Source organism: Camelus bactrianus, chromosome 13 (assembly GCF_048773025.1).
Source record: "Camelus bactrianus isolate YW-2024 breed Bactrian camel chromosome 13, ASM4877302v1, whole genome shotgun sequence".
Classification (NCBI taxonomy): domain Eukaryota; kingdom Metazoa; phylum Chordata; class Mammalia; order Artiodactyla; family Camelidae; genus Camelus; species Camelus bactrianus.
The window spans coordinates 63,452,896-63,472,506 of NC_133551.1; the positions used below are offsets into that span (position 1 = coordinate 63,452,896).

The 19,611-nt window shown below is 48.4% G+C and overlaps 1 protein-coding gene and 1 long non-coding RNA gene across 4 annotated transcripts in view; one reads left to right on the forward strand and one right to left on the reverse strand.

Annotated features, from left to right (window-relative positions):
* The window catches only part of TCEA3 (transcription elongation factor A3), a 31,716-nt gene extending 18,194 nt beyond the window's left edge, over window positions 1-13,522 (forward strand). For 2 of the 3 annotated variants that reach the window (XM_074377192.1, XM_074377193.1), the window contains 6 exons: window positions 1,547-1,710; window positions 1,883-1,938; window positions 4,747-4,902; window positions 9,253-9,399; window positions 11,095-11,166; window positions 13,416-13,522. In XM_074377192.1, the coding sequence (XP_074233293.1) occupies window positions 1,547-1,710; window positions 1,883-1,938; window positions 4,747-4,902; window positions 9,253-9,399; window positions 11,095-11,166; window positions 13,416-13,424 (604 nt within the window). In that variant the 3' untranslated portion in view covers window positions 13,425-13,522. Of the gene's footprint in view, window positions 1-1,546; window positions 1,711-1,882; window positions 1,991-3,783; window positions 4,017-4,746; window positions 4,903-9,252; window positions 9,400-11,094; window positions 11,167-13,415 lie in introns of those variants that run through there. The other variant, XM_074377194.1, reaches the window with a different exon arrangement.
* Window positions 13,523-15,386: 1,864 nt separating this feature from the next.
* On the reverse strand, window positions 15,387-19,390 carry LOC141579629 (uncharacterized). Its single transcript, XR_012511394.1, has 3 exons — window positions 19,257-19,390; window positions 19,051-19,110; window positions 15,387-15,781 (listed from the first exon to the last, which is right to left on the reverse strand). It is a non-coding gene; the product is annotated as an uncharacterized LOC141579629 (long non-coding RNA).
* Between the last annotated feature and the right edge of the window lie 221 nt (window positions 19,391-19,611).

Genomic DNA, 19,611 nt, shown 5'->3' on the forward strand with positions numbered 1-19,611 from the left:
TGTGCAGGTGAGAGCCCAGTGGCTGAGACCAGGGCTGAGTTGGGGGAGATTCATTTTGGTTGCAGGCAGCCCCTTGGACTCTAGAGTTGATACCGTTCCCAGCCTTCCCTCACCCACACCTTTCCTCCTGCTGGAATCTGGCTCCAGGAGAGAGCTAGTTGGATCCCAGCTTCCCTATCCCTGTGCCCTGCTGCCAGGCCACCCAGTTGCCAGGCAGGGTTGGGTAGAATCCAGGGTAAGTTAATCTAGTGCAGTTCACAAACTGCATTTAAAAAAAAATAAATAAAAGCTAGGAAATCCCTTTGGACAAAATTTTGGGGAATTCAAAATAGAAACCTTAGAAGAGCAGAGCCTTCCCTCCCTGGCCCACCCCACTCAGTGGCAGCACTGAGACAGCTTTGAGGAACTTCAAGGCTCCAGAGAATACAAAACTCCCAGCAGTCCAAGGGGATCTGTCGTGCCAGCAAGAAAGTGGCCATTTACAAGCCAGGAAGAGAGCTCTCGCCAGAAATCAAATTAACCAACACCTTGATCTTGGACTTCCCAGTCTCCAGAATTGTGAGAAATAAATTTCTGTTGTTTAAGTCATGCAGTCTATGGTATTTTGTGACGGCAGCCTGGCCTGACCAAGACTCATGGTTATCCCTCCAGTGCATATATGCATATATATATATATATATATATATATATATTTGTGGGTTTTTAAGCCAAAACCAAAATGAGATCATCCTTAGGCACTGCATCATAGAAGTTAAGAGCCTAGGCATTGGAATCAGACAGATCTGGGTTCAAATCTTAGCAGCGTTAACTTTATGCAGATCTCAGCAGTGTAACTGTCTCCTCATCTGCAAGTGGGGATGGTAACAGTATCTACCTCCAAGGACTGCTGTGAAGATCAAATTAGAAATTGCTCCTGAAGTGCCTGGCACAGTTCCTGGCTCATGGTTAAAGCCATTTCTCTTAAGTGGTGGTAAACTCACTACTCACTAGACCGTAGCTCCTTGAGAGAAGGGACTTTTCTGACTTGTCTGCTTTATCCCTTGCTCTTAGCACAGCACCTGGAGAATAGGTGCCTAATATTAATTGAATGAGGGAATAGCTGTTCTATGAGAGCAGATAGAGAAGCAGCTAGCACAGTGCCTTATGGGATGATAGAATTATTGGCGGCATTACCTTGTTCTGTAATCTCTCAGGAGAGCACTGTGGTTGGCTAAGAGCCTGAGTACCAGAGTTCACCCACCTGGGTTTCAGTTCTGATTCTACTGGTTTCCAGATATGTGACCTGTCAAATTATTTTAAATGCATCCCCCTCTAAAATGCACTTTAAAAATACAACTCTAAAATGGGGATAAGAATAGCACCGACCTCATGGGGTTGTTACGAGGATTAAATGAGATGGTCCATGTCACGTGCCTAAAATAGCATCTACTTTGTAGGGTTTGTGTAAGGATTGAAGGAGATCATCTGTAAAAATGGCGAGAATGGTGCTCAATAAATGCTTTATTCACTTAATGTCAAAATGTCTATTACTGATCATCATCCTCAGATCAAACAGCAGCAAATCGAAAGCAGAGGCCCCCAGAACACCCAGCAGCCCCTCGAGCCCCACCTTTGCCCCCTCCATCTGCCTCCTGGCACCCTGCTATCTCACAGGAGACTCTGTTCGGGACAAGTGTGTGGAGATGCTCTCAGCAGCCCTGAAGGCGGACGGTGAGCGGGCCTGGTTCAGGGATGAGGGAGGGAAGGGCTTCCCAAGGTCAGGGAGGTATGGTCTTTCTCAGCACTGTGAGAGTGGGACAGGATGCTAGCGTCCCCAGCACAAGCAGGCCTCACTGCCAAGGTCATCTCTGGCTGATGCCCGTGTTTCCCGAATCTCTTTTAGACGATTACAAGGACTATGGAGTCAACTGTGACAAGATGGCATCAGAAATTGAAGATCATATCCTTGAGCTGTGCCAGGGCTGTGGGGGCCTGGACTGTCCAGCAGCAGGTCTCCCAAGTACAAGGGATCTGGGACAGTGGGGTGGGGGGGGCTCCAGGAGTGGGCCCCTGCTCTGCCCTTGAACCAGAATTCTTAATTCTAGCTAACATTTATTAAGTTTCACACCTGCCAGCCTCTTGCTAAGCTGTTTACGAGCAGTACCTCATTCCATTAATTCCTTGATTAAGCCCATTCTACAGGTGCAGTAACTGAGGCTCAGTTGCTAAGTCACTTGCCAAAGGTCATACATCTAGTAGTAGTGGCAGAGTTGGGATTTGAGGGCTCAACTGCTGTGCCAGACCTTCTGTGTCTTGACATGTCTGGATTGTGATGTTGAGGGGTCCAGACAGAGAGGACAGCGTTCCTTGTGCTCAGCCCTCCCCTCTCTTCCTCCTCTGAAGACAACAGCTCCCATCTTGACTCCCTGATAACTACCAGGCATCATGTCCTGGGCAATTGACACTTTCTACCTCTGTTAACACTTAAAACAATGTCTGTGAGGCAGGGGGTGTTTTTCCCATCTTGTAGATGAAGAAACTGAGGCTCAGGAACTACTGGGTGTCAGAGCTGAACTGAAAGCCTTAGTCTTTGGATTCCACGTCCTGAGTTATTTCCATATGCCCCATGCTCTCACCATCTGAAAGCAGCCTTGTGTAGACAGAGGAGGTGACCACCGTGTAATAGATTTTTGTCTTGGGGGAAAAAAATCCCTCTGCTGTGCCCCACTAAGTGAATGCATGGAATTCCTTTTACTGGAGACAACGTTTTGCAAATCAAAGAGGTGTAGAGAGTCGGGGACAGAATCCCCAGTGGAGGGGGGATCTGAGGGTTACACTCAGGGTCTTTTTTCTGGCCTCCTGGGCTCTACCTAGGGGCTCAGCTAGGGTTGGGCAGGTGCAGGGGTTAATCCCAGACAACAAACTTGCCTGCTACCATCTCCTGCCCAAGGCCCATCCTGTTATCCTCCAGCATAACTCGTGGGAGCTTCCCTCCAGCATCATCTAGTTACTAACCAGCACTGCTTGAGCTAACACCTCTCCAAGTCTATTTTCACAATTTCCAACTAATTGAGGAAGACAGAACACGATGTATCAGAGCTTCATCTTTGTTTTCTCCAAAGCAGTTATCCCTCCAAGCAGGTCCCTTTCACCTTCAAGCCCTGTCTGAAACGGAGATGGATGCTCCAGTCCAAGGTTCCTCTCCTAGCCTTCCCTCCTGTCCTCTCCCTCCACCAAATGACCCTCTTCCGATGGAAAGGAAATCAAATCTGCTCCAACCTTTCACTCCTGGTTCTTAGATGATGGGAGGTCAGGGGGAGGATAGGTTTGGGGGCTTGAATGCTCTGTGTCCTAAAAAAGATCTGTCTTCTTTGGAGTGCCCCTGGACTAACGTGGCAGCCGTGGGGCTCGAGTGTGCTCCTCCGAGGGGGGTCCCGTGATTCCTGAGCCTGCTCCCCACCTCATCCTCCTCTATGATCTCAGGCAATGGAGACAGACTTAGGAAGAAGCTGTTGAAAGTATCACCCGACCTGCTGTCCCCACATATCAAACAGATGCACACCTCCTGGAATCTCAAACAGATTTTTAAACAAATTTTTTGGCTTTCAAATGCATTAGGGCATATTCTTTCTTTTTGTATTTTGATTGTACTAACAACAATAACTGAAAAAAATAAATAATAGCACCTTCCCTCCCACTACTAGCAAGCCAGCTGTTTCCATTTTTCTGCATTCCCCGCAGTCTCTTTCTCGTATATGGTTTTTCCCAGCAAAGGCTTCATCTTCCTGATTCTTCTTGGCTTAGGAGACCAAGAAAATGCGGCTGTGTTCCCTGAGCTCCTCCAGAGGATGGAGAAGGGAGGGGGTGGGAGGCCTGCCTGGGATGCAGCGTCTGGACAGAGAACTCACTGTGGTCGTTGGCTGGGACGACTTCCTGCCGAGAGAGTGGTGAGAGCATTACCGATAGGAGGGGTTCTGGCTTCCAGCCCTGCCTCTGCCGGGAATTTGCCCTGTGACCTTTAGCAAGGGCCCGCACCCTTTCTAAGCCTCAGCTTCCTCATCTATTAAGGAGAGAAATAGCTCTGACCAGCAATGCCCAAAGTGGGTTCGGTGGGATGGTAATAGGTATTACTAGAAGGGGGGGGGGCAGGTGGGTCTAGGCTCTAATATATTGGGAACACCAGATTAAACAATACTCAATAGTTTCTTTATTACAGTACTTCCTAGAGCCTTAAATATGTGGCCCCTAACCTTATGTGTCCTCTGACAACTGGACTTACAACCGCCAGAGGGAGGCGCTTCCAAACTAGAGGTTATTGTCATCACCGGCGTCTTAGCCACTAAATGCTGAACACCTGATATACCCCAGACACCACACTAGCCCATTACGCAACTTAGCTCACAGAATCCTCCTAACAGCCTTGTATGTTATAAATAAGGAAGCTGAGGCACAAAGAGGTCATGGGACTCACTTGAGCTCACACACGAGGCTCAGGCAAACCCAGGCTGCCCACCCCTGAGGTCCCTGACACCACAGTGCTTGCAACGATCTCACCATGGAGGCTATTTCCTGTCCCCGCTATGTGGCTGACTCCAAGAGCCCAAGTGAGACCCCCCTACTTGGGCAGTCAGAGGCCACAAAGGTACCTGGCTCCTGTTCAAGTCCAAGGAGAGGAAGGATGGCCTTGGGGCTCCTCGGGCTTCAGGGACAGGCTCCCCATCCTTCTGTGTGCCTCTGTGAGTGGCTGGCTGGCCCTTGACTGCGCCACATATCTACCAGGAGCTTAAGAGCACGGATATGAAGTACCGGAACCGTGTGCGCAGCCGAATCAGCAACCTCAAGGACCCCAGGAACCCCGGCCTGAGGCGGAATGTGCTCAGAGGGGCCATCTCCGCCGGGCTCATTGCCAAGATGACGGCCGAGGTAAGGGCCGGGACGTCTGCGTGGTGGGACGGGAGGCCAGGCCCAAGTCTGGGAGACAGTGGCTCCTGACTCAGTGAAGATGAGCTAGGGGCTTTTTAGCCAGACCCTCTCGGACGCTCCCTCCTCAGGGCTTGTGGACCATCAGGATAGTGAACACATACGTATTCAGCACTGTGCTCAGCACTTGAAGGGCATCGGCCAAGTCTAGCTTCACACCAACCGAGGTAGCAGTGTTTATTATCTCCATCTTACAGATATGGATACTGAGGCTCAGAGGACTTAACTGATTTGCCTGTGCACACAGCTAGAGAATGCTGATGCCAGGAACCAAGCCGTCTGGCCCCAGGGCGCCCACTCTTCCCTGCTTTGTGACCTGCCTCTCTCTCTGCCTTGTTCAGTCCTGTATCCCACTGCTCAGCGCTGGGCCCAGGCCAGACTGGGGGTCCCTGGCTCCATGGAGCACAGCTCACAGTGGGGAGACAGACACATGTACAAGTTTGTATAACACAGAGGTGGTGGGTGCCATGACAGGGTTCCCACCATGGGAACTTACAGAAGGGAAGAATTGACCCAGCTTGAAGGGGTCAGTAAAGGAAGGAAGCGGGAACAAGCCTGTTTGAGGAAGTACATGCAGGGGTTAGAAGTTCGGGGGCTGTGTCCAATTGCTTGAGTTTGACTTCTGCCTCTGCCACTTAGCTGTGTGACCTAGACAAGCTACTTCACCTCTTTGTGCCTCAGTTTTCACGTCTGTAAAGTGGAAATAATAACAACAACTATCTCACGAAGGATTGAATGAATTGACCCATGTGAAGTGTTTAGAGGTTAATATGAGTACAGCCCTCCCCGGGATCAGTATATGTTAGGCCCACTCATTGGCCGTTTCACGTAACCCTCAGCACAGTGCTGTCAAAGAGGAAATACTGTCTCCACTTTATGGATAAGAAAACGGAGGCCACACTCAACTGATAAGTGATAGGTTAGGATTTGATCCCAGATCTGTTTACTTCAAAGTCTGTATGTTGGAAAGCCCTTTGCACACCCTCAAGTAGGAGTGGCTTTTTGCTGCCAGAGTTAACTGAGGCTTTCCCACAAGCACCTGGTGGGGGCCCTGCTAAAGCACTACTAAATCCAAGTGGCCCAGAGAAGGGGAGGGGAAATGCACTGACGTCCTGGAATCCAGGTGTGCCTCAGGGTGTCTGGGAATCCTCTGAAACCACTGGTGAGAGTATGCCTCTGTGTGTTTGTGGTGTGTGTGTGGTGGGTGCATATGATGTGGGTGATGTAGTGTTTGTGTGTGTTGTATAGTGTGTGTATATACATTTTTTTATTTATTTTATTTTGTTTATTTGCAGGGGGAGGTAATTAGGTTTACTTTTTTTTTTTTAGTGGAGGCACTGGGGATTGAATCCAGGACCTTGTGCATGCTAAGCACATGCTCTACCACTGAGCTATACCCTCCCACCCATATACGTTTTTCTGAGAAGAAGATTTGCTGCTTTCCTCAAATACCCAAAACAACAAAGAGCGCTGGCTTTAGGATAAAATGGGGGACTTGGCACAAGTGGACAGGGTTATCATTTTGCTTAATTTAGAATATCTGACCTTTTTAGGCAACTAGCAATGTATATCCAGAGTTACAAATTGCAACTTGGCTTTACAGAGTATCCTCCTTCCCTGTGACTTTTATGGAAGCCTGGCTTGGATTTCCTTTTCTCTGTCCCTCACTCTGTGGCTCTGGAGTCCCTCTGCTTCTCTTTGTGTGTGTGCTGTGGGGATGCCATTGAGAGATGTCAGGAAACCAGGCCTAGGAGAACCAAGATCAAGGTGTAGGCACAGGTTTGAGCCCAACCCAGCAAGTTCCCAGAAGCTGGAAGCTGGTATAGAGCTGGGTGTCTGGATTAGGACAAAGACAGGCCCCAGAAGCCCCAGCAAAGTGGCTGGCCAAGTCAGGCCCCATCCAAGGACTATTCACTGGAACAGGGCGAGAGAATCAGGTGATCAACCCAGGCCCACAAAGAGGCTGACCAGGCCAAGGGGAGCAAGCCAGGAACTCACCAAGCCCTGCACAGGGACTGCCAGCGCCACCACCGAGGAGCCCCCTGCCAGCAACCCAGGCAACGGAGGCTGGGGAGGCCTTCCTCTCGGGGCAACTTGCTCTCAGCAGGAAGTTCTATACAACATACAAGACCTTTTTCGCTCCAATAAGAAAAATAACAGCTTGGGGTTGGGCTGCCTGCTGTGCTGCGGCTCAGAGGACAGGGAGCTCCAGGCAGGCAGCGCCTGGGACAGTGGATGCCCGTGGGAGAGGACATCCCTCTCTGTATCCTGCGTCTCCCTGTCTCTTTTATGCCTCTTGCCTGGTCCACCTGATTCCCTCCTCCTCACTTTTCCTCTCAACCCAGACGATTCAAAGAATGGGGCAGATTTTGAGATACCATTAGAGCTGCTGAGCGGACATCCAGTCGGCCCACAAGGAGAGGGCTTTTGTCTGTTCTCAGCATCAACATAAGTACTTAAAAAATATTTAGCAGACTCACATTGTGTATGACGTGAAGATCCAGTGTCACCTCCTACTTTTATTTTCCTCATTTTCGACCTTATTTTCTTTATTACTGTACTGACTCCATGTGTCTTGAATGCTGCCTCCTAAATGAGGCAGGAGGGGATAGGTAAATGGATTGGTGAGTGGATATATTTTTATTCTGTTCTCTATTTCACGGTTTTTTTTTTTAATTGAAGTATAGTTGATCTACTGTTCTCTAATTCTTAACTGGCAGGTAAGACCCTCTTTCCAGAGTCTGACCCCCAGGCATGTCTCCCACACTCCCTACCTTGAACCCACCCCCAAAACCCTTCCCCAAACATGTTATTTTTGTCCTCTGGTCTTTAGTATCTGTTATTCTCTTGTTCTGGAATTTGCCATTCCCCTTGGGAAGTCCTGCTTATCTTTCAAGACTGGTGAAGGTGTCAGCTTTTTAAAATGAGCCTCCCTGCCCCCAGGCAGCTAACTACCATCCAGACTTTCCCTGAACTTTGTATACCTTTGCTTTAGTACCTGCTACACTCTCTTGCAATCTTGTGTCAATGCTTGGCTATTCCATTCTACTAGACTAGCATTACCTGGGGACGGGAACCAAGTCAAATCTGAGTCCTTCGGGCTTGGAGGTAGTACTGTCCTAGAGCCAGCTCCTACCAGCTCAAGGGAGATGATGCTGTATAGCTGTTCCCAACCCTGCATTCAGTCATGTCACATTTGTAGCTTGAAATTGGCCATGGTGGGAGTGTTTACATGGAAACTGGTAAATGCTACAAAGCAGCCACCCCTGTGGCCAGAGCCAGTTTACCAGCATACTAGTGCAGTTAAAGGCATTCAAGAAATTGACATCCAGTACATTTTGAATGAACAAATGAACCCAAGTGGGTATAATGCAGCAGTCAGCATACTAACATCATCTGACCTTTGTACCAACGCTGTTCTCCATGGTTTAAGGGGTCAGGATAGATGACAGTAATTAAAATGTTTGGCCAGTACCAAATCCCCTTTTTACATTATCTTTAGCTGTTCTCCTCCCCCTAAACCAATAGTAACTAGAGCTCTCTCTGGTTTGAGTGTTTTCCTCTCTGCTCTCTTCTGGCAGAAGTTCAAGGCAAGTCAAATGACCGGGGGATAGACAGAAAAGGGGAGGACCTAGATAATGCAGACACTAGTGTCTACAGGGAGACAGGACACTCTGTTCTGTAGGAACGTATAGAAAAAGATGTCCTGTGGTGCAATCACAGGTGAGCAGTGGGTTGTATGAACCCAGGAGCTTCAGGTCCTGCTTGGGTGGGGGTAGGATTAGCAAGTCATGGATAGTTGAAACCAAGGTTCCCGCCAGGCAGAAACAATGGCCTGGCTGGGTGGTGATCACAGCTTGGACAGGCACTGGGTCAGGTCCAGGCTGGAAGGACAAAGGGAACATCATAGATCAGGTGGTCAGCGGTCAAGTCAGCTTAAGCAGGAAGATTCAGGCAGGTATGCAAGGTCCTGGCAGGCGTTGTGAGTGCCAGATCTGAGGAGATGCACACAGGAGTGTTGATCCTGGGTGGAAGCTATTTGCCTTGTGCTCTCCTGTATGTGCCCTACTGTACTTGGCCCAGAGCCCCCAGGTTTGACCTTCCACCGAAAGGCAGAACGGGGACTCTCCTGGTAAAGCCTTTTCTCAATTGGGACAGGGCCAGGCCTCCATCCAGCTCCTGGTACTCAGTCCAGCATGTTCCTCCTTCCTCTGCTCAGGCTCTCTAGAAATCAGATGTGGGGTAGACCTCCTGGGGCTCCCGACCCTGAAGGGCAGGCTCATTTCTCTCCAGGAAATGGCCAGTGATGAGCTGAGGGAGTTGCGGAACGCCATGACCCAAGAGGCCATCCGTGAGCACCAGATGGCCAAGACAGGCGGCACCACCACCGATCTGTTCCAGTGCAGCAAATGCAAGAAGAAGAACTGCACGTATAACCAGGTACGGGGGGGAGGGGGAGGTCGGGATGCAGGAGGCAACAGGGGCATAGAGGTGGAGAACCAGAAGGAGCTTAGGGATGAGCCAGAGGGAAGAAAGGGCTAAAACTCCAAGCTGCAGAGAGGAGGGCAAGTCTTGGTACACCAGTGTGATACATCCATGGCTTCTAGAACCGATGCACGTAGAATCACCCAGATCTGTGTCTGTGAGGCTTGGCCAGCGTGCTCTGGCCTGCCCTGCAGCAGGAATAAGAGGGACCAGACTCGCAGGGCATAGAACTTCTGTAGAGTCACAGATGGTTGGAAGGAAACTTAGCAAATAAAATTCTGCTCCCTCACTTTACACACAGGGAAACTGAGGTCCAGACAAGGGACAGGCTTTGCAGCTTTGTCTAAAGTGGCAAAGACAGTCAGTGGCATAGACAGTAATAAACCCAGATCCAGACCTGTCTGCCTGCAGTACAGCCAACTTGGAAGTAAAGCCTAAGGGATTTAGCCCGGGGTCCTAGGGGTGAAGACCACTACCCTGGTGTGGGGAGCCATGGAAGGCTGTGGAGGCCTCTTTTCTGAGACTTAAAAACCTCCTCCTATTTGTGGGTTGCACGTGTTATGCCCTTGGGGCACCAATATTCTTGGATTCTAATTGGTGCCTTGTCATATGAGAACTCTATCCATCCCCCATCTGCTTGACAAGCAAGATTTAACAGAGCACCTTGCCCGTGGGGGTCTGTGGCTACAGCAGAAATACAGTCAGCCTTGCCTCTCAGGCGTCTCTTGGAGAATTCTGATTCAGGGATCCAGAGATGTATGTGCAAGTTCCCGCTCCTGTCCAAGCACACTGCCCTCGGGGAGTGATAGGCCTCCCGTGTGTCACTTCCCACCAGAAGTCAAATGCCCATTCACAAAGTTCTCTCTCCAGGGAGAGACCCCAGTGTTATCCTTCCTCCAGTGGCAAGGCTGTGCTAAGCTGTGTCCTCCTGGCCCATTGCTGGGCTCTCTCATTACCTGGGGGATTCCCACTCCACAGACTCCAGCTGATATGGTTCATAGCTGAGTGTCTGCAAAATAACAACTTGGTACATGTCATGGCCATCCCTGGTTGGCTGTAGAAAAATCAGAACAGCAATTGTTAAATCTGGAAATGCCAGGGATTTGCTGTGGGAACCTGGGTTCTGCACCTGAATGGTTTGATTAAGGGGATGAGAAACAAGAAAACAACATTAAATATTTCCAATCATCTTCAAATCCCTTTTCCTCTCACAGCCTCAGTTCTTCCACCTGTAAGATAAGCAACAAACTGGAGGATCTCTAAGGAAGGGTGCTTCCAGCTCACTCAGTGCTGATCAGAGAGGTACATCCAATATGATGTTTTCAGAAGGGAGTCAGAGTATTTCCTGTAGGCGATGACTCTAGCTGCCAAAGAACGATCAGTTCAGAAGGATCAACATAAGAGTGAGAATGCAAAAGGTCAGTTTGAGCCAGGGAGATACTGGAAGTGAGCTGATGGACCTGCGAAAGGAGAGGAAAATATATGCATACACAATAGAGTTCTCAGTGATGAGGGAATTGCTAAAATGGAGTGGGAATAACGGTGCCAGCCTCTGGGCTTTGGACCACTTTTACAGACAGTGGGAGCCATGGCAGGTCCTAGAGGAGGGGACTGACTTCATGAGCAGTCCTCGCTCTCGTTCTCTCTCAGGTGCAGACACGCAGCGCCGATGAGCCCATGACTACCTTTGTCTTATGCAATGAATGTGGCAATCGCTGGAAGGTCTGTATGTTTATATCTTTCTTCCTCCTCTGTCATCCACAGACACTGCCTCACATCCAGAGTAGCATGCCCACAGCTCATAAGGGGCCTTGCACATGGGGGGGGCTTGCCAGTCTGCACAGAGCAGGTCTGCAGAGCTGGAGATGGTGGTGGGTTGTCATTGGGGAGGTGGGGACAGAGTGCATGTGTATGTGCATGTTTTTGTTTTGGAAAGCACTCAGCTGGGGTGGGGACAGCAGCCCAGATTTTATCACAGGATGGGCAAGTCTATCATTTGAACACAGATGGAATCGGCCTCCTGAGATCCACAGAGGGGAGGGAAAACAATAGCGCTTTGCATGTGGACCACGCCTCTTTGCAAAGTGCTTCCACAGATGGTATTTCCTTTGAACCCGGCCACAGCCAGGGGTGAGAGGAGGGCTGAGCCTCCCAGGTTGTCTTCCCTTCCTAAGGCAGCTCTGGAAAAGCCTTACATTATCCAAGGCTGTAACTCAGGCTGCCCCAGCTCTTGCAAAAGTAGCAATATTGTTTTCAGCCATGGGAGCCAAGCAAAGACTCCCCCGAGAGTGCTACTTCCTACCACCTCTTCTTCTGAAACAACCATACAAGATTAATGTCCATTTCCAGTACTATTTGATTTGCATGTGTGCTGTGTAATGTCTGGGCCACCAGGCAGGCTGCAGGTGCTCCAAAAGTTGTAAGGTACTTCGCAAAGAGCACAACTGAGCGTGGGACTGGGAGTCGGAAGCCCTGGTTTCAGGTCTCCACTCTGCCCTACTTGCTGTGTGACCCTGAGCGTGTCACTCACCTCTCTGAGCGAAAGGGTGATGATGATGTCTTTCTCCCATGGTTGATAGGAGGATTGTTATATATGCACACACTTTGCAAACAACTACGAAAAATGTTCCTTTATAGTATTACTCTCACTTTTAGAAGAGGAAACTGAGCTACCAGAATAGTGAACAAGCATAAAGTCACAGAGTTTGGAGCACTGCAAGACAGTGCTGCGAATTCCTGATCCACTGAGTTTTTCTACAGCTTTACTAAGAGCCTTGACAGACCTGGGGCCTCATTAAGAACTGCTATTTTTTTAGAGTAAAAAATAAGACGAGTATGTGTTTTTCTTTTATTCACTTACTGAGCACTTAGGAGCCCAGTATAGTGGCCTACTGGTTTAGAGCATGGGCTTTGGTATCAGGTTCAAATCCTAGCTTTATCACGTACAAAGGGACTTCACTAAGTGACCTAAACTCTCCAGGCCTGGATTTCCTCATCTATAAAATAGGGGTATCAGTGTCTAGCCCACAGAGCTGTTTTGAGGATCAGAAAAGGTAATACACATAAAGAATCAACAGGGCCTCTGATAGCTCAGATGGTATCTTTGTCAAATTAGAAAAAGGTGTCCTTGCCTCCAGGTGGACACAGCCTTGCACCTGGATACAGAGCTTGGTAAACAGAGCAGGGGCTGAGCTTCAGCCCCTCTCTTTGGCCAGGCTCTCTTGTGCAGTGAACAACCTGTACAGTCATACAAAGCCCTGAGCACATATGTGCCACGAACATAGAAACCACCACTCTTATTATTCTGAGTTTGTTACATGTTGGCATTACGGGAGCTTGGGCGAGTCATTTAACCTAAGTTGCTTCTTGACCTGCGGAAAGGGAAGTGATGTAGTACCTGTCTCACAGGGCGACTGTGAGGATGAAATGAGTTAATGTATGTTAATACCACCTAGCCAAGAGTAAGTGCTCAATAAATGGTAGCTCTTGTGTTCCTATTGGGCAAAGGACATTCCACATGCTCCAAACCCAGCTCCTCCCTGATTCCTGCAGAGAAATTGGAATTTGGACCTCAGAGAGGCAAGGGCCCACTAGAGGTGGTAGCTACATGGCTTCTGACAAAATTTTCAGGTAGTGTCCATTGCCATGTAGGGGGCCTAAAGTCTAACCAAGCTATTGGTAATAATCACAGTGATATTCCTGACCATAAATTGAGAGCCCACCACATGTCCAGCATTGGATTTCTATTTATTACCTGATATCCTTTTCTCCACTGGTCAGCATTATGCTCCCATTTGACAGATGAGTGATTTGTTTGGGGTCACACCACTAATAATGGCAGAGCTGGGATTTGGACTGGTCTGTGTGGCTCCAGACCCCATCTTCCTTTTCATGTCTCCTCCACCTGCCCCTCACCTCCTTGAGTGACGCAAAGAAAGATCTAAAATGTTGTTGCCTTTTTGGTTTTGTAGTTCTGCTGACAGAACCACCAGCCAGGATTGAACAAGGTGGGGAAGAACAAAGAAAAAGCACTAAGCCATCGTAACTGGAGAAAAATAAAAATTAAAATGAAGAAAAATACTGAACTCTGAATGGGGCATTAGGGATCAGAGGGAGAATTCTTTTGCAAACTAATCGTCAGTTATTAATAGTGACTGGCAGGTAGGGGGAGGCTAATTGGGGTATGATGCTAAGTCCATGTTGACAAACATCTTGTAGAAACTTAGAGACTTCAGAGCCTTAGGGCTGAGGTGCCTTAGCTTTGACACTGGCTGGCAGACCTTTGCTTTGAGTCCCTTCCCTCACATCTGAACCTCTCAGCCTTTTCTGAGTTGAAAAATACCAGATCGGCTCAGATCCTGCCGCCCACCCTGAGTCACACGTGCAGAACAGCTGGCACACAGTTTGGCTTAGGCGACTTTCATACCGTGTAGGAAGACTTCTTCCATACTCATCTCTTCACAAACTCTCTGCTATTCCCTGTTCCAAGCTGGCTCCGGGGACCTTTGAGGACTACAGACCTGGTCCCTCTAGGCAGGGGACATACTGTCTTGAGCTGAAGGTTTCTGAGGGAAGAGTACAGCAGTGCCTGAGTTCTGTGGCCCCTGGGAGGTCCTGAGCCTTGGAACTGGTCCAGACCTGGGCAGTGTGTTCCTTTCGGCTCCATTGTGGCCGAGCTACAGAGGAAGTCTGCAGGGCACAAGGAGTCTTGTACTTCTCCCATGATGAAATCAGCTTGCTTTTTAAGCTGATAGGAACTTTAGGCAAAGTTGGAATCTTCTGGAAAAGCTTGGGAGCAAGTCTGGTGGGTCTGTCCTGGGTCTAAGTCTGTGACGTTCCCTGGCCTTCCAGCAGCCCCAGGCTGAACCTCTTGGATTCTGTTTCCTAAAACTACTAACACGTAGGAGCTTGTGAATTCCTGGGAGCTTGGGCAAGTCACTTCACCTCTCTGAGCCATTTCCTTAACCATAAAAATGGGAGTGGTACTAGCGACTAGGGTTTCCATCTGCCTTGGTTCACTCTTAGGGTTGCTGTTGGGTTAACTTCAGCCCAAGTTTATGTGCCCTGGGCATCATCCACTCTGGAACTGGTTATCATCTTCCTCCTTCCACCTGCCTAGTGCCTCCTCCTGTAGATGAAACTTGTAAATAAACTACAGAAACTTGCCACCATCTCCAGCTTTTCAGCAGTCAGATTTGGGGGCACATCCTTCAGAATAACTGAAAATCCTCTCACAGAAGATACAACACACACATCTCATAAATGGCAGATCCAGGACCAAAACCCAGGTCTTCTGCTTCCTGTCATTGTGCTCGATGCTGTGGGAAGTTCAGGGCTGTACTCAGTGCTTGGTCCCTGCCTTCCAGGAATTCCTGGCCTGGCAGGGAAAGAAACTACAGGCACAGACTTTCACACCAGATGGGATGTGATAAATGCCTGAGTATGAATATGACCCACAGAAGTGCGGAGGGATGTTGCTTAGATACCCAGGTGCTTCTTAAATTTTTAATATGTGTGGGAATCCCCGGGGGATAATGTTAAAATGCAGATTCTGACTTAGTGGGTCTGGGGAAGGGCTTGAGATTTTTCCATTTCTAACAAGCTCCCAGGTGATGCAATGCTGCTAGTCCACAGACCACACTCTGAGTAGTAGTGGTTGAGATATCCAGATTTTTCTCTGCATTATCTAATCCTCTACCCAAATGTCTAGAAATCAAAAGCAGAACAGGAATAGCAACCACTATTAATACAGTAATGTCAATAAATGTTACCTTGTGGCTTTTTAAAGATGGCGCCCTGGGTCATTGTGCTCACGGTGTCATAGGGATTTACAGCATTGGAAAAAATACAAAACTGAATCTCCACCCTCAACAACCTCACAGTTTACAAAGGAGATGAGTCAGATTAAACAACAGAAGAACAAGTTGGCTCCAGTTCGCACATCTGCACAGTACACACCTACATTCACAGAAGGACCCAGAAAAGCATGAATAGGCCTCAGACTGTTCATCCACAGGGGTTAATACCCTCCCAACTGGTCTTCCTGTGTCCACTCTGGACCCACTCCATGTCGTGTTCTCCACTGCGCTGACCAGAACAGGCTTTTCAAAATTGCAAATCTGATCATGTTACAGTCCCCAACTCTGCCAACCCCATTTACAACCTTCCAATTTTTTCTCACTGCTCTTGGCAGGGTCTACGAGGCCCTGCAGGGCTGGCCTCTGCCACCTCCTGCTTTGTGCTCCAGCCACACTGGCCATGCTCTGCTCCTCCTTGTCACACAGTCTTCGCACATGCTGTTGGCTGGAACACGTGGTTTAACTCCATCTCCTCCTCCCTGTCAAAGATGAAGCGGGTGACAGTTACAAGGGAGTTAGCCTTAACTTCTACCATCCTGGCAGGCTTCCTAGGGAAAGGGCGATTGCTGCCTTACAGGAGGAAAAAGACATTAGGTGAGGTGAAACAGAGAAGCAACGTGGTTCTCTCATATAGGAGGTAAGATCTCACCAGGAGTATTGTAACCAAAAGACCTTGAAAAACAAAGAGTACGGTCAAGATCTTGTGACCAGCTTAGAAAATGATTTCAAATGTTACAGAAACCTGAAACACTATAGAGAAGTCTTTCTTAGTAGTCTCATCCAGACTAGTGAATTTCTGTCTTTAGCTCTGAGTTTTCTTGAGCTTGAGACTTAAGTCACTAAGTACCCCACTGGCCTTTTCAATACAGTTAATTACAAACTGAATTTACATCTTCTTTTTCTTAAATCCCCTCTTCTGTCTTTTCTGTCAACTAGTTCATTATTTAGAGCTATCTTTGACCCTTTCCTCTGGCTCTTCATTTTATCCGTTACCAGTTCTGTAGTCTCTCCCTTGCCCAATCCTTCTCTCCACTGGACAGGTGCAAAGGCCTTCTACTGGTCTCCCAACTCAAAGCACTCTTTGCCTTACCTGCATGAGCCCTGTATGGCTCTGAGCATCCTTCCCCTGGTCATTCTCTGTAGACTTCCCCAGCTATCCTGGGCTTGACTTTCAAAGCTCCCCTCCATCTGCCATCTGCCTGTCTTCAGTGGTTCATCTTCTACCCCTGATGCCCCTTCTGCTCCAGCCTAAGGTAGTTCTTTGTCCTGTTCTTGAAAACAGACAATGGACCTTCCCAACTGTGACTGCCTATTCTAATTCCTCCTCCCTAACCCCAGTCCAAATCTTACCCATTCTTCATGGTTCACCTCAGATGCATGTCTTCTGGGAAGTCTTCTCTAATTCCCTGGCCACAAGAGATGGTTCCTCAGAACTCCAAGAGCACTGTGCAACTCTAATAATTACACTGCATTCTACCATGATAATGAACATGATGATAATTTCCTTGTATGGCAGTGTCAATACTTATTAATTACTGAGCATTTCCTAGCCGGGGGTCTTGGGCACATTATGTAAAGTCTTCATGCCTTCATTTTACAATCTGTAAAATGTTGGTAATAATAGCACGGAGCTCAAAGGCTGGCTGTGAGGATTCATTAGAATCATGCCTGACACAAAGTACCTGATTAGTGAACGTTAGCTATTGTGGTGAGTATGGGGAGTACTTTATATTGTCTCGACTAATCCTCAGATCCCCCTGAACTAGGTTACTACTGTTATACTCTTTTTATTTGTGGTAAAATATACATAACATAAAATTTACTGTCTTAACCATGTTTAAGAGTACAAACAGTTCAGCAGTGTTAAGTACATTCACACTGTTGTGCAGCCAATCTCCAGAACTATTTTCATCTTGCAAAAGTGAACTTCTGTACCTATTAAACAATTCCCCATTCCTCCCTCCCCCAGCCCCTGGCAAGCACTATTCTACTTTCTGGCTCTATAAATTATATTATTACTCTTTTCACAGACCAAGAAAACCAAAGTTCAGAGAGTAATTTGCTTCTAGCAGACAGAATCTGGACTCGAACCCAAGCCCCTGTTCATTCTGAGTCACCCTGTAATACGGTTTCAGCTCACAGGGCATCTGTGATGCATTTTACTTCCCCCATAACCATCTTGGCCACTGTGTGCCAAGACCCTCCCTGTGCCCATGCATTTTGCAGCCATTCTCACATTTAATCCTCATGGCAGCCCTGCAGTCATCGTGAGGGGCGCAGTCCCTGGTACAGGACAGAGACGCAGTGAACATGTGCAGGGAATATAGGCCTATTTTGATGCCTTTAAATAAGTTAAACAACACTAAATAAGTTTGTTGCACATTTTTAATGAATTCTTTACATTTTTTGAAAATGTTGACTCTCTCTGGAGAAAACCAGCAGAAATGCACACGGTCATAAAGAGCCTCCCCATCCTCGCCACTCCCCTCTCCTCCGGTGGAGTCAGTCTGCTCTCCTCACCCCAGGCCACCCCCCACCTGTACCTCATCACCAGCGTTGCTGATCAGTAGCCAAAGGCAGAGACAAACAGGCAGGCAGGCCGGCAAAGGGACATACGAGACTGTCCCTGCTCTGCTTCCTCCCCCTGCCACTCCACCCCCACACTCTTCCCTCGAACTGTACCCAATCCTGGCCATTCTGGAACACGCTCTGTCCTTTCACGCCTCCGTGACTTCGCACATGCTGTTCTTGAAGACTGGAATGCTTTCCCTCCCCTCGTTCTCCACCTCCAAGACTCCTACAGTCTTTGTAAGCCAGCTCCGATGTCATCTCCTCTGTGAAGACTCCTCCCTGCCCCCCAGCTGTGAGTCCAACGTCCCCCGCGCAGACTAGCTAGCCCATCCGGAAGACTCCAGCAGCTGGACTGCAGTGACTGTAAGTCAGTGTGTCACCCATGTCCCCGGGCCCTTGTGCTGTGAAGAGGCTTCATCTCTGCCCCTAGCAGGGGTCAAAAGAAGCCCAGATCACCGATTCTTTTTTTTTTTTTTAATGTTCCTGGCATATTTAAAAATGAACAGATAACCAAACAAGATCACATATTTTGAGGCATATTTTTCAATGTCTAACAAATGAGTGCTTCTAAGTCAAAAAGTTATAACATAATTGTGCTGCTCACAAGATAATTGCAGGATTTATTAAAATATAATAATTTATAGTGCTCCACAGGCACAGTGGTCTGTTAACAAGAAACAGACTTCAGGATACACAAGGAGGCTCTTTGATCAGATTGGTCAGTGGATCTGACATAATGTAAAACCCCATTTGGAGATAATGTCAAACGCCTAAATTGGAGACCCTGGTAAAATGGTACTCCTGGCCCCTTCCCCCAGTGATAGGCTGTGCTGCTGCCTCGGCACACAGTAGATGCTCACTGTTTGCTGAATAACAGGAACAAATAAGCTCTCCAAGTTGGCTATTGAAAACCCACACGCAATAAGTATTCCTGAGAAACAATAAAGTTCTGAACAATGCAGCAGGAAGCCACCTCCTCCTCCAGTGACCCCAACCCTCAGAATCCAGCTGAAGGCTGCAACAGGAAGCCCCTCACCCACTTGTCTTTCCTCCCCCTCTTCCCCACTCCTCCCACCCCCCACCCAGGGGCACCAGATGCACTCATGCTTTCATCCGCTCTCACCCCTCTTCTCCACCCTCTGGAGGGTCCCAGGTGAAGAAAGAGAAAAGTACTTACTCACAGTAGGAGGCAAGCAGCCAAGCTGGGCTTGGAGAGTCGTCCTGCCCCCAGGCAGGCCTGAAGAATGAAACAGTGAGAGGACAAAGAAGGTCTTAAAGCACTGGAGCAAGGGGGAAGAAAAGGCCTAAGAAAGTTTACAAAGCAATCTGTCAGAGAAGGGATGAAAAGGGAGCCCCACTGAGCTGAGGGGCTCAGGCACTCACCTCACCTTCGGCCCAGTTAGAAACCTGCCGTTACTGAGCCGAAGTCTGAACCGATCCCCTCCTGCTTGTCCCAGAGGTTTCCCTGAGCGTGAGGCCTCACCTTACCGGGTTTTTGGTAGCCCCAAATACCTGTGCTTCACTGGGCTTAATACACCAGTTCTCTTGAACCCACCGAACTGGCTCAACTTCTCCCTCTGGATTTTCAGCAGAAACACTGTGGATAAAGTCACCAGCAGATCCTCAAAGCCATGGAGCCACTCTGACTTCCTAGATTTTCTGAGCCAGTAAAATAATCACAGGCCTTTCTGAAAGTCTTCCCTGCCACCAAAGGCAGCATTAATAATAATACCAACTA